Here is a 15,203-nt window from a genome sequence, read left to right on the forward strand (position 1 = left end):
CAGCTAATCCAAGGGAGTTTAAAACAGTTCATTTATTTGAAGAAGAGGGAGAATTTTCTAATCTCATCAAACATTTCAAACATTTAAACTCAATATATCAGTATGTTTCGTAGGTTTTTTTCCTAAATATTTTTATTTATTTTAGTTCATGTGTGAGTGAAGAGGAAAAGACAGATGATCCACATTTAACATTCCAAAAAAGGCATTACAAAACATGAGAACAGCTCTGAAATACTGTATTTAAAAAGTAACAGAGACAGAAAAGAGGAAGGAGTAAAAGAAGAGCAAATGAGGGGGGAAATGAACAGGAAATCACAAAAACGTGCAGAGAAAGCAAGAGAGAAGAGACAGGAGGATTGAAGACAGGATTTGAGGACAGGATTGAAGAACAGAGCAGTAAAGGACAGCAGAGGTGCCAGCCAGGATCACAGGGAGCCTGCAGTCAGGAAATACTGTAAAGTATTTTATTTCTTTAGTTTATGATCAGTCTGAATAACTTTTGTATTTTATATTTTTTTCTTTCAGTGGACATGAGGCATAAAACAATGACTTCATGGCTGCTGGTGGTAAGACATTTGCATCATTAAAGGGTCTGATTTTTAAGTGTTCTCCGTGCCTTTCTCAGCTTTGAATTGGTGGTAAGTTGATGTAAACAAAAAAAAAAAAAAAAGATAGTTCAGTATGCGTGGCACAAAAAATGCCGGGAAAAAATAAATCGGCATCTGCACCCTCAGGGCTAAGACCCTGATCTCCTAGAATCCTAGATCCGCCCCTGTTCATCAACCTCCGAGAAGTCTATCTGAATTTGTGTCTCGAACAATGCACCCCCCCCCCCCCCACCCCCCCTCCTCTTTTTTGAAATTCAAAATATGGTCACCCTAGTTAAAATAGTTATAGTTCCACAATCACATACAACCACACAATATTATGTAACAGAACACAAACTGGCACAGTGAAAACCTTTTATACAATCTATGTCTTTATATCATAAATTGTGATTAAAGTAATGGTCTAAAGATACATTCAGTACTGTAAAAAATACAGTACTATTTGAAAAAAAAAAACTCAAATTCTTCATCATGAGTCATTTGCAATAATCCACTTGATCCATGTCACGTAGTTCCTCACTTTGGTGTAGACGCCGGGGAAGTAGGGATTGGCACAGCCAATACCCCAAGAGACGATGCCCTCGAAGTAGTTGTTGCAGACAAGGGGGCCTCCAGAATCACCCTGTGGAGAAATGAAGTGATCAGTATTTTTTTGGGTGAATAGCTTTACTCTCCCTGTGTCACGCTGTCTGACTCAAACCTGGAAGATTTTTCTTGTGAAGAAATAGTGCTGCATGTGTTTGTACCTGGCAAGAATCTTTCCCACCCATTGGAGATCCAGCACACAGCATATTTTGGGTGATCCGGCCCCAGTAGTAGTAATAACAGTACGGCATGTTCCTCACGTCCACAGCACGTAACACAGGGGACAGGTAAGAGCTGTAAGGGTGCGTCACGCCCCAGCCGCTCACTGTGCAAACTGTATAGGACCGCAGTCGTGGGGTCGTCGAATCAGGCAGCCGGACAGGAGCAACGTTGGTATTCAGGACTGCCGGCGCACTCAGCTGGAACACAAAGCAAAGGAGTTGCGTCCATGTACTTCGTGTCAAGTTCCTGTTGGGCTCCTCTCTGCTCACCTTGATCATCATGATGTCGTTGTTATATGTCTTGTAGTGATAATTGTGAATGTGGATCTTGGAGACGTTGTATATCTGTTCAAAACCCTCTCTGCGGGTCAGACTGTGTTCACTCAACACCACCCTCATCAGACCGCTCCTGAGAAGCCAACACAGACATTAGTTGCTTTACAATCAAACTTCCGCCTGGAAATCACACAAAACTAGCAATTTCACATCAAGTTGTGCAGCAGACAGTAGGTTTTAAGACTGTAAAAAACTATTTAAGCCAAAAACAGTTCATTAATTATTGATTGATTTTTCTGGTTTCTATTTATTTATCTCATTATTATTGGTTTTTACTTTTATTTCCTTCATTTGAACATATACTGCACATCCATTCTTTCTACTATTTACATAGTTAAAACTGATTTGTTGCTTTTTTTAAACGTCAACCCATCTCACGTTAACATTTCCTTACAGAATACTGCAGAAGTGGTTGAAAGCCAAGTGGCCCCGTTTACCAAATAGAATCTGAAGGAATTTATGTTTTTTTTTAATGCAGTTTTGGCAGACGATTCATTTTTGTAATGAATGAAAAACATGACACACACTGAACAAAGCTCCATGCCATTATTAAGCTTCTGTATACACACACTGACAAGCAGATTAAAATTTCAATAGTTATAAAGTGTATACATGTGCACACAGGTTCCGGATGTCTAAAAAATGTATTTTAAACTTGAGTGTTTTTCAGAGCTTTGAATTATTTATTTATTTATTTATTTATTTATTTATTTATTTATTTATTTATTTATTTATGTTATTATTTTTTTTAAGATCAAGAGAAGGATAGAAGGATAAGTGTGTGTGTGCAGTGTGTGTGTCTGGCACAGAGGACTTGCAGTACTCACGGTCTCCAGCAGTGGGCAGCAGACACCACCCACTTCTCGTGCACCAGGGTTCCTCCACAGTAGTGTCTCTCTTTCTCATCCTGCAGAGAGGCCTGGTACTTTATGGAATACGGCGCTACCTCTTGACCCCCGATGATTCTTGCTGTTTCTGTGCCCAGAAATAATGAGTGTAAATCAGCTTGAATTTTGTTTTCTGTCATGTTGTTTGCTTCAGTGTTCCTTTGCTTTTCGAGCGCTCTCCTGTCCCATGAACGTTACTCTCAAACCAGGTCTCAAACTGCACTATCGTTTTAATTTTCCCCATCAATAAGAGAACTTGTCTCTCAACTTACCAGAAGTTATTGCGAAAGAGAAAAGCATCAGTACGGTGGAGGTTTTCAGCAGAGCCATATCCTCGTTCATTACCTGCAATAATTATAGTAATAATAATGATAATAATGATGGTGACACATAATAATGCATTAGTTTTATATCAGCAAGGTGGTATGACCCTGTATAGCATGTATTTATGTGCACCTTACATAAATAAAATGTAACACAAATTTCATCTCCATTTAAAAAAAAGAAAAAGACACTAAAATGGAATAAGATCAGGTCGATATTTAAAAAATAAGGAAACTGAATTAAAACTGCAAGTAGGTGAAAGCAAATGAATTTTTAAAACTTTTAAAAATTCCAAACTAAGCTCAAGATAGTAATAAAAAAGTAAGGCACAAAATTAATACAATAAAATACAAGGACATATAGAAGTAGAGACAATTAATAATGTAAAAACATGGTTTTAAAGTGCTTACATGTAATTTATTTAAAGCTGTGCCAGTCATTCTAAAAGTATTTGTGTGAAAGGAATAAAATGTTGCAGAAGAAAAGGATTTTCTTCTTTTTTCTTGTTAGAAACTATTGTTTTTACTGCTGCTGGATATAAAAATGAATTGTTTTGTTTACATTAAATTCTGAAATGATTTCATATGAAATACATTTTTATTTATCTATTATTTATCATCAACAGTTTGCTCAACTTTACATTTTTTTTGTAGGTTAAAAATAGCTACATTTAAAGTGATTTGTAAAACCAGCTTCATGTGATTTTTCACCTCAGTGCACATGAAAATGAGATTTTGATCCCATCCAATCAAAAATAGCAGCTGATGTAATAAACACTCAAAAAACGTATTAAATGTATCCGAAGCAGCTTCTTCTTACCTGAAACTCCAAACCAGGAACCTTCAGATCATCTCCAACTGGTGAGAATGGAGCTCTCTGGTTTCTTTTTATAGTGTAACTTCATCCCACTCGGACTCTTTTGTCTGAATTATCTCTTGGTCTTGTTTTGTTGTTCTGTACCGGGACCGCTGTGTCATGTACAGTAAATTGTGGACAACAATGTAACTGACCTACTACATGACAAAGCTCAGGGTGTTCTCTTCAGCTCTGCAGGCTGGGAACACCTCCACATGCTCGCCACTGCCACGAGGGAACAGGTCAGAATACAAATGAACAGTGTCGTTGACAAAATCTAGAATTGTGATCACATTAAGTTTGTCATTACTCCAGCTACAAAATATGAAAAGGTCAAAACAACACAACATTGTGCTGTGACTCTGGCTTTGACTTTAACTTTACATGAAGTTCAGCTTCGGGGATTATTGTTTTCTTTCCATGTTCATTATTCTACAGGTTTTGTAATTTCAGTTAAAGGGGACATATTATGCTATTTTTCAGTCACGTCATATCGGTCTCAGAAGCTCAAAAACATAGTATTTAAGTTTGTTTGCCACAAATTCATCCTTTGTTTGGACTTTCAGCGGTCTAAAAAGTCGCTCTGAGGAGCCCTCCTCGGAACAGGCTGTTTGTGAGCCTGCTTTCCAGTATGCACTTGAACACATCTGTCCACGCCCACTCTCTCACACACACATGGTGGGAGCACAGTCAGGGGGAGGAGTTAAATCAGTAAATTTCAGGATAAGCGGACCAAACTCAAACTCAACCGTTTCAGCAGGCGTTTTCACAAAATGTGGTGTTAAGACAGGGAGGAAACAGACAATTTTCAAATTTGAACGTCATAATGAGGCTATGGCAACACATACCACTATAAGAAACTCTTCACAAAGTGAAAAAAAAAAGAATAACATGTCCCCTTTAATTCCAGTATAATGTTACAGTCACTTTATTTGAGCATAGGTGTAAACCAGGAGTTTTCACCTCAGAGTTTGAACCACGTTATGCCCCCACCCTCATCTGTCAACACATATTTAATAGCATAACTGACTGTTTTACCCTCCACCCGCTTCTTTAAGGTATGATTACGTCAAAAAAAAAATCATGCTGGGGAAAGATACTTGGTTTATATATACTTGATCGACAATTGATCTTTCCAGCTTTAGTTAATGCATGAAATAAAACACTGAGTTTACGTTTTCTATTTAATAAAGTGGAGCTGTTTGTTCATTTAAGAAGCAAAGTGATGAGCTTTTTCTTTTTCTCTTCACAGCTCTTTGGTTTCTTTTGCTCTCCAGTCTTAATCTGATGTATTTTCTACCACTCGACAGCAGTTGCTGAATCGTGTCAGATGTTTCCTCGTGGCTGGTTCAGACTGGACTCAAGCCTTCTGTGTCACAACCCCAGGAAATGTTTCTTGTCATCTCTTATTCACCAAAGCAAAGGAAGAATAAATGTTACCAAATATTCCTAAATGAATGCCTATTTCAATTAATAAAGTAATAGTTTATGCTGTGACTCAGTGATTGTGATTTCAAATAAAGCAGATGACGTAGAATTTCCATCTAGTACTTAGTAAATACAACTGAAACACTTTGCATGACTAGTTCAAATGCAGTACAGTTGTCGGTATATACATGTTGCAGGGGAATTATGTAAGATCACTAGAAGAATGTCCTGAGTCATTTGCTCTAAGAAGTGACGATAGTGATACTGAAACTGATAAAATCTCCGTGCCAGCGCAGTCTGCTGACTGCACACTAAGTTTATCGTTTCATCTCATTCTCTCCTTTCCACCAAAGTATTTTGTTACGGAGTCATTCGATCCCTTTTTCCTTTTGAAGTGTGAACAATGAAAACAATTCTGCAATCTGTAGTTCCGTGTTGAAGCGCCTAATGAATGTGTCCACCATGATCACGCTTTTATATTTACACGCATCATGTTTGGTAGATGTGAAGAATGTTGACGTAGAATGGTGACATTTAGGAAATGTGTTCACTGAAGGTTTAATAAACCCCTCTGCACAGACCTAGTATGGAAACAATTAGCCGCATGCATCCATGCATGTGTGTGTATGAGAGGCTTTCTCAGTGCAGACAGATGAATGTGACAACAGGCCGCGGCAATCACGTCCAACTTTGACTCAGGAGTAGGTCAAGCAGAAAAACAGCAGCGGTCAGCACCCGGCAGGATGACGGAGGCATCGCCAGCGTGACTGCGGCTATCTGCAGCAGCATCGAGAGCAATAGAGAGGGCTATTAACTGGCCGAGGTCAGGAGCTCCGCTGAGAGATGCCAACTGTGATGAGACCTGCCGGATCTGTGCTTCATTTTTAATGACATTTGGCCGTTGGAGAGATGTGGAGCAGCGGCGCTGCTTTGACCCAGTCTCCTACAGAAAACCGTTTCTGTTTAACATCAGTCAAAACCCTCATTAATCCCTTCTGGGGGAATCAGTGAGAGGAAACTGAACAACCCAAAGAGATTTCTTGTATCTGCTTTCATTATACATGAAAGTAGCCCATTTAGACGACAGCAAGACCTTCAGTCAGGCTGATATACAATAATGACCACGGCGTGAAGTGAATATCACTGATGATCTCTTTCATCACGGCTCCTGTTAGTGTGTGGGATGTATTTAGCATAAAGTGAACATTTTATCCTTAAAGATGACATTTCAGAAACAAGAAAAATTACATTTAAGCGAGTTTAACCAGGGACAAATTGTGGATGCTAAATGATTTTAACAGAACATCTTTAACTCTTCAGTGCTGCATCAGGATGCACCATGGTCAGAATCAAGACAAACTTATAGACTCAAGATTTTTTCTGTCAAATTTGCATATTAATCATTCTGATTGATGCATCTTGAACTCTCATTGTGAATGACATTAGAGAAATTATGTTGCTGTTTGCACATGTCCTTAAATGCTTATGTGGATGTTTCATATGTCAGAGTTTCAGGCATTGATTAATAGTCTCTCTTTTTTTTTTTACATTTCACATCTGTGCAATATCTTTTAAAGAAGCTGCTGAAAGCGTTACTTCGTAATAGAATCCATGCATATTATGATTTCGAAAAAAATATGTGAATTACAGGAAAACATCTATTATCTGAACCCTAAAACCCCTGTTGTGAGGAACAGGAAAAATACACTTAAATATTTTTGAAAATGGCCTTCAGGTGATAATTGCAGGTTTGTTGGAAATGCTTTTGTATTAAGAAGAAGAAGCTTTATTGTCACTGTATAAGAATACGATTAATCTTGTTTGGCAGCATCTCTCATAGCAGCGAGAAAAAGAAAATCACACTCTCAGAATAAAGAATATTGAGGTATTGTGTTGAGGGAATCATGATTCCTGCAGCAGTGTCTTCACAGCCCTGGGGGAAAAAGGTGTTTTTCAGTCTGCTGGGGGGCTCTCATGACCGGAGCCTGGAGAAGAGACTGTCCTGGGTGGGCGTGGTTGTCCCGGATCTTTGTAGATTTGGTTTCATAATATAATTTTTCTTTAATAAACTGTGCTACACTGAAAATGAATTCAGGAAATTCTAGTAGCCGGCAGTCAGATTGGACAAATCGGGGAGTGCCGCAACACCAGAAGCACATGTCGCATGTCTGACGTGATGAAACTCCCCATCATGTCCTGATTTCAGGCTTGCTTCGGCTCTGATGTGACAGCTAACAGGGACAGGACACCGCACGACCACGCAGACAATGGACAGGTACATGACAGCTTTACTGGGTCATGCAACAGGTGAGATAAAGAACCACGCTCCCAAAGCTTCAATTATACATTGGCCTAAGACAAGGTGGTGACCATGGCAACGGAAACAGGAACCGCGGAGCGCGGGTGAGATGCCTTCCTCTTAAGTTGGGACGTCTGGCACAAAGGTTGAGCCTCTCACTGCAGGTAGATGCTCTTCCCTCTGCCTCACTATGGACCTGCCGTCTCTGCTGCTCTGCATCCTGCTGGAAGTCTTGGCTGTAAACTGTAAGTAAGATTATTTAACCTGCATGTACAGCTGAGTGCAGAGTATTAAAATGAAGGCTTTATGCGAGGTTGATCCTTGGGGATATAATGACGACACAGCAGGGACGTTCTGATGTCTGAGAGCCTGAAATCCGACACACTCGCAGCTTTGCATTCGTACTTGTGCGTGCCGAGAGTCTAAGTCTACCTGGCATATTATTGGTGCAGTTTCTATTAAGCTTTAAAACATCTTTTTTTTTTACCTTTGGCAATTAAAAATCCTCATGATTCATCAAGTTGACAAATATAAAGGAGGCGATGTGTTTGGTTTTGATTTGAAATTAAAAAATATGAAAATATTCACAAAAACTTCAACAAACAGGTTGATTTTACTTTAGTTTAATGTTCTTTCTAATCTTCATGGTGTAGTTATAAATCTATACTATACTAATTGATTCTCTTGCTTCATTGATAAAGAATGAAAAAAAACAAAACTTGAATGTCATCAGCAAAAAGACACATTCTGACATGAATGCTCATAACCATTCAGGATCCTTTGAAAAGTAAAGGTCAGTGAAAGTACACTTGAAACCTCAGAAACAACGACGGCTAAGAATGAAAATGACAATAAGTATTTGTGGCCAACACCTCCTTTTGTGTTCAGTTATGTCACAAAGACAATAAATTAAAAGGTTACCCAGATATACATCTGGAATGAGTCTGGCATTTGAGATCGTGCAGCTTCAGTTCATGCGTGATTATTCCCTGGAGGCCAGTGTGACTTTTCAGTTTCTGTCTTTGAACAACATCTGAAACAATGTCTGTGTTAGTGAGCGCAGTCTGCGATCATCCGTCTGTAATTCTGTGATACTTCATTGTTTAGCAGTGTTTGCAGAATCAAGAACAACTCTTTTGATCATTTGATTGACACATTATAAGGCGGGTGTCATATTATAGCAGCCGTTGTTCAAGATTTGGCCCCAAGGTCTTACATAATCCCTCCTAATGCAGTTACATGTGAGCGTTCTCACACATTCAGTCCGTGTGTCTGGTATAAAGTTACCGCTTTGACACACACCACTGCCGCTAATTATAGCTTAGGATCAATATCCGGGGCAGTAATGAGGTGCGGTGTCATCTGGGATTGGAATTTCTTTCAGTCACCGATCAACAGTTCAGGTTTATGCTTAAAAGTTTATTCAAACATCCACATTGTAGGTATTCATGAAGGCAGCGGGGTCGAGAACTCAGTGAATGCTTCTCAAGTCTCTGAAGTTTTTTAAAACGTTTTGAGCTTTCATATTTTATTCATGCTGTTATCTGTTCAGCAGATTTTATTTCTCAGTTTAAAAGGCCTCTCATAAGACTGGGCGGTCGGGGTAATGCTGAATTCTTGATCAAAAGTCATCAAAAGTCTGGAGTTTTTAAGCAGAAACGATGTTTGGAATGAGTGACTAGAAGAGTTCACAGAGGGACCGGAGCTGATCCCAGCAGACACTGGGTGAAAGGGTGTGCAGTCCGGCCGCCGGGCCGCCGATCCACCACACCACTGACAGAGACGCTAAATGACATTCACTCCTGCTGGTGATTGAGCACTTTATCTGGCAAACCACCACCTTCTACAAAAACTCAGGAGAAATCTATGCAGTTTACAGATTACTGAAGAAAAAAAAACATTTGTCTTTAGGTCCTCAAAATATCCAACAACACGGAGCAACCTCTTATTTTCCACACATTTCAGTGTAATCTATGGGATTAAGTCTCACTTTACCAAGCTGCAGCTACCAGTAACCAGTTGAGGAGAAAAGAAAAAGAGCAAATGCAGAAGATAATGAAACAGTCAGTGAGTGCTATCGGTCACACAAACAGTAAAACAGTAAAACGCCTTCAGTTCCACCTCAAACAGCTACTTTCCATAAAGGCATTTAGGAGTCAAACCACAACCCGAGCATCAGAGGTTCAAATGAAGTCGCCTCCTAACTCTGACTTAGGTAGATAATGATGTTTGGATGAATCAATGCAAGGGCGAATCAATGCACCTCAGAAAAGGAATTGTTTTTCATTGATCTGCTGAGCCAGAAGCGAGAGTGCTCTGTTGTTTCCTTTATGACTTGTATCGTTCCAGCTGATGCTGCACCTGCAGTAATGAGAGTAGCAGCCTCGGTAGTTTTTCGGTGGTCTGCACAGAAAAATCCAACCTCTGGAAGTTTAATGGCCGTTCATCCGAATCCAGGTCGGCGTCTTTGCATCTCTGTGTGTCACAGGTCAGGACTTTGGAGAGGAACGCATCGTGGGAGGATATGCACCAGTTCCACATTCCATCAAATACATCGTGTCGATACAGACGATGGACCGCCGGCACATCTGCGCGGGCGTCTTGATAAATAAATACTGGGTTGTCACAGCAGCACACTGCAACATTGGGTGAGCCTGTTTTCTTCTTTCACAATGCTGTACCTGAGAATAAAGGTTACATAAGGTAGAGCATACAAACAAACTGAGAAAAGGTGTTAAAATAAACCTCGGGTCACAGTATATGCGGAGATGTTTGTCTCCCAGTGTTGCCTTTTGTAAGGAAGTTGCACTTGGAATGAAAGGTCTACTGAACTGGATTTGACTTGTGTTAATGTGAATTCATGAGAAGATCCAGTCATCTTGATCCAGTTCAGATAGAACTGAAAGAAAGTAAATGAAAATTGTACAAGCACAATAGTGACGATAAAGCTGTGGGAAATGAAACAAGAAGATATTCAATAGAAGGCATTTTATTATGACTTACATGGATTTGGCTCATGAGAAAGCAATCATTTTAATCCAGTTTTGTTTAATCTTGCCTATTCAGCTACAATAATATGATAGGAAATTCATCTATAATTTAGAAAAAAATACACAGTAGGTTTCATAAATGTCAATGATAGCATTGTCATGTCATTGTTTCACATCAAACAATATGTTTTTTAGGAAAATAACCTTTTCAGAACGGTTTCTGCCTCATCTCAAGACTCAGAAATCACAATTTAAGAAGAAGTTTTATATACTGCTAATTAACAAAAAGCAAACATGTAAAAGTACAGTGTTATTGATTCAAAGTTCTGAGAAAATGATTTTGAGCCTCGAACATGGAGCCATTAACAGTGACCAAGGAGATTCTGTAAAATTAATCCTTTGCAGGTCAAGCTGAGGGTCTTGGAGACATAATATCAGCTTTGTATTCTGTTTTTTTGGATCGTATTGTGACTCATTTTTAATACAAAAACAAACTTATTTTACAAAATTAACACAGTTAGATGCACACTCACATTGACACTTTAAGGTCCCAGTGAACCGAACCGAACCGAACCGAACCGAACCGAACCTAACCTAACCATGTCCAGCCAGAGAAAACCAACAAAGGCACCAAGAAAAGGTGAAAACTCCACAAGGTGAATAACACCAATGAGACAACTTCATTAATATCAAGAATGATAATAACTACAGTGTATAATAATTATATGAATTAATATTTTGCAACGTTACTTTGTGTCGCATGCAAACAAACTGGGATGATAAGTAAAATGTCAAATGTAAAACTACACCACCTAATTCCAACATACTCATCCGGCTGTTTAGTTTGTTCCACTTCTCTTGGCTTTCGTTACCCCGTCCCAATTCTTCTGAGCTGTGTCACCCATCAAAACGATGCTCCATTATGACTAAAATATGGATTTAAAAAAATCGATCTGCAGCTCATTGTATCTTGTTTTCATTTATATTTCACAAATTGTCCCAACCTTTTTTGTGTTAGGTTGCAAAAAATGTATTAGTGTGTCAAAATAAGGGCAAAATGTACAAAACCTTTAAAGTCAGTGAAGCATTGGCTGAAGACAAGCAGGGAACTGGATGAGGTTCCCTTTACAGGTTGTATGATGAGATAGCTTCCTTGTCATTTTCTGAAAACCTAGAATACACGGTTAAGTAACTCCCCAAATGATCCAGTGTAGTCAGGCGTTCCTGTTCCAGGAAGTGACACTCTGCGTGACGCTTTACTGGCACAATGCATTGAAACACCCAAGTGTAACACTACCGTGATAACACTGTTACCAACCACTGCTCCTTCCTTGTAATTGTTCAGTTATAGGCCATGGACAATGGTTTGCAGGTCAAAGGAAAGCTCAATTTGCCTTTTCCTGCCATTAAGCTTTAAATTGTCCTTGTAGGAAGATCGCAAGTGTTAATAATGATGCTGAAATTCGATTTGCAGCATTTGATTGTTACACAGGAGTGTCGGTCAATACAAAAAGTACTCATGCCTTCAAATAAAGCCGATAAGTGGAATTCACCCATGCCTTTAATGCTCTGACTGGGTCAAACACACTCCAGCACATGCTCACAGAAGGAAATATTAGGACTTGTTCAAATCACAGCTGATGGATTTAGATGTAGAACCCAGAAAGAGATGAGGACCCCAGTTAACTTTTCATTGAACTGCAAAACGAAAGGGCCATACCAATCAAGCCACTTTGTTTTGTTCAGTTTTCTTCAACAAAACACATTTTCCCCTGAATTAGTGCACCTGATGAAGTTTTAATCCCTTTAAAATCAGTGCTGTAAATCCACAGTCTGCCTCACATGATATTAAAGGTTTTCAGGACTGGTTTTATTTGTAGTATAAATATTTCAGACAAATCCACTGTAATCAAATCGATTGATTGCATAAAGTTTGATGCCCAACAGCAAAATGTACATGCCTTTTTATGCCATTGTTAAAATGACGGACGCTGCTTCAAGAGAGAATACATTTACTATCTTTACTTCCTGCGTCTCACCTCCAGTCTGTGTATTCACTGAGACTCCTTCACATGCAGCTTCAGTGTTCGGAGGATATGTATGACTTCCTGTCTTTTATTTGAGTTATTTATGTGTCACGCATGAAACCAAGAAGACATTGAAGATATTATGAATTCATTGAATATTCTGTGAAAGAAAGATGTGAGACTCATTTGATTTTTTTTCACATTTAATGATTTTTCTAATGTTTTTTTTTTTTTTTTTTTTTGAAGTTGTGCTTATTGATCCATGTTCTGAACCATCTCCAGCTCTCCAGTCAGACTCTGGGATGTGAGGTTGAAGGCGATCATGGTTCAAATCTGACTGATGATGAAAGCTACTGTGGTGGATTTCAAGACACTAATGAACCGAACACACGTGTATTTTTGCGTGGGAGGAAGCCGGAGCAACGCAGACACAGGGAGAACATGCAAACTCCACACAGAAAGGCCCACATGAACCCTGCTGTGACGTGGCAGTGCTAACCACTGACAATCGTGGAAGACTTCAAAGTTTGCATTCATGCTGAGAGCAGAGTGCACTTTCAGCCACATAATGAGTTAGAAATACAGTGCAGCTCCACAAAGGTTTGGTATCTTCATAAAGGTGATTTTGCATAATATGTTAGCATGAATCTGAATGGTTTTGCACATGTAGTCATTTTGTGTGTATCCTGCCTGATGGGCTCAGTCCCCCTCATGACCCTGAGGTGGATTTCGTGGTATAGAAGGAAGAGATGGAGGGATTTTCACTGTGTTTGGTGAACTTCACCGGCGTGCGTCCGCCGGTAAAACTGCAGCTCTGGTCGTTGACAGATTCCGTGAGTTCAGTATTGATATGCAAATGGTTGTTTATCTCTGACTCTGTTTATTGAAGTGAACTGAAAATGAGACTCATGCACTCACTTGCACAGCAATCAAGATTCATGAAGCCGGATCACACCCATGTGTGACTTAAGAACTGTCAAAAAGAGTTTCATGAATCCGACTAGGCGTCCTGATGAAAGAAAGAAGAAAGTTTCACTTATTCATCATCTTTGGAAATGTGTTTATGAGCCTCCCTGGCTCCAGCTAAGCCGATCAGCTGCTGAATGCGGCTTTGTGTATCTGACAAATACCAGCACGGTGTCAGCACCAAGCGCTCCTTCACAATGATAAATCCACCGGCAGGTATGTGTCGCTCTTAAAGTTTAATGAGAAAAGTCTAACCTCGGCTTCACCCGCAGGGTCAACAACATGATGCTCGTGGCAGGGGATTACTCTTTAACCATTTATGAGGGCACAGAGCAGGAAATGCTGCCCCACCTCCTGGTGCCCCACCCTGCGTACAACAGCACCACGAACAACGGAGACATCATGCTGATAAAGGTGGGTCTTTTCAGTGGGTTTTAACTCTGCCCGTGTTCCTGAACAACGCCGTCCTGTCATCTCCTCAGCTCAGGGCTCCCATCTACCTGAACAGCTACGTCTCCATCGCCCTGCTGCCCAGGCACGGCGCCGCCATCGCCGAGGGCAGGACCTGCAGGGTGTCGGGCTGGGGTTACACCAGCGCCGTCGGGGGGCAGATCCCCTCCACGCTCCGAACCGTCAGACTCCCCATCGTCTCCACAGAAAACTGCAACGGCAGCCGGTCGTTCGACGGCAGGATCACGGAGAACATGCTCTGCGCCGGGTTCAGCGCTGGTGGGAAGGACGCCTGCCAGGTAGGAGGAAGCCCGTGTTTTCAATCCGTGGGTCGGCTTGACGAGTGGATAAACATTAATCCTTCTATCTTCTATGCCTCACTTCATCTAAGATACAGTTGCAAAGAGCTTTATTTTTTCCTCCCCAACCTTGTGCAGAAACAAGCAATCATCTATGTGCACTCACCAGTTAACCTCTCATGTCCTCGATTGTTAGTGGAAACACCCAAAGAAATTACAAAGATGAAAACCGTGATTCAGCCTTGATAAGGCACATTGGTTGGACTATAAAAGTGATATATGCGCTACTTCCTTCTTCTTCTTGGCACCTTTTCCATTATGTTGAATCTATTTTCTCACCACAGCCATAATTGCTCAGTGTAATCCAAATGTCACAATTAATCTAACCTGAGAAGGATCAGTTCAGTTTGGTTTTCTTGTGGGATTTTTTTCCATAAACGAAAAAACATCTCTGTAACTTCTTGTCAGGTTGAACCTAAAAGAGTATCGTGGTTTCAGGGTGACTCGGGCGGCCCGCTTGTGTGTGACGGGCGTCTCTACGGCGTGGTGTCCTGGGGGAGCGGCTGCGCCGACGCTCGCTTTCCTGGAGTCTACACCGCCGTGTCCAAGTTCCGCAGGTGGATAGACAACACGATATTTAGCTACTACAGCAGATGCAACAGAGACTCCACAGTTTGAATTTCACCAGTTTGTTTTGTTTTAGTATTCATGCCCATTCATGTTGATGTCTGATGTCTGAAGTGTTCAGCATTTTTCTATGAATACTGGCTGAGAAGCTAGTAACTGGTCACTACTGTGAAATCAGTACCTGAGTAACAGTGACTGAAGTTGCCATGAGCTGCTTTGTTTGCTGTACGTTAAAACTGTTTTAAACTTGAGCTTCTGTCCAGAACTGTTGGAATAGAATAGAACTGAATACATTTAAACA

General features: G+C 40.3%; 2 protein-coding genes across 2 annotated transcripts; one reads left to right on the top strand and one right to left on the bottom strand.

Annotated features, from left to right (window-relative positions):
• Nucleotides 1-1,077: 1,077 nt before the first annotated feature.
• Nucleotides 1,078-2,967, bottom strand: LOC115408133 (trypsin). The gene is made up of 5 exons (XM_030118723.1): nucleotides 2,910-2,967; nucleotides 2,578-2,725; nucleotides 1,685-1,823; nucleotides 1,355-1,612; nucleotides 1,078-1,230 (listed from the first exon to the last, which is right to left on the bottom strand). Exons 1-5 carry the CDS (start codon nucleotides 2,965-2,967, stop codon nucleotides 1,078-1,080), a joined length of 756 nt encoding a protein of 251 aa, XP_029974583.1.
• Nucleotides 2,968-7,733: 4,766 nt separating this feature from the next.
• LOC115408681 (trypsin-3) lies at nucleotides 7,734-14,953 on the top strand. Its single transcript, XM_030119553.1, has 5 exons — nucleotides 7,734-7,788; nucleotides 10,032-10,191; nucleotides 13,799-13,940; nucleotides 14,009-14,275; nucleotides 14,774-14,953. Exons 1-5 carry the CDS (start codon nucleotides 7,734-7,736, stop codon nucleotides 14,951-14,953), a joined length of 804 nt encoding a protein of 267 aa, XP_029975413.1.
• Nucleotides 14,954-15,203: the final 250 nt, after the last annotated feature.

This window comes from Salarias fasciatus, chromosome 20 (assembly GCF_902148845.1).
Source record: "Salarias fasciatus chromosome 20, fSalaFa1.1, whole genome shotgun sequence".
Taxonomy (NCBI): Eukaryota; Metazoa; Chordata; class Actinopteri; order Blenniiformes; family Blenniidae; genus Salarias; species Salarias fasciatus.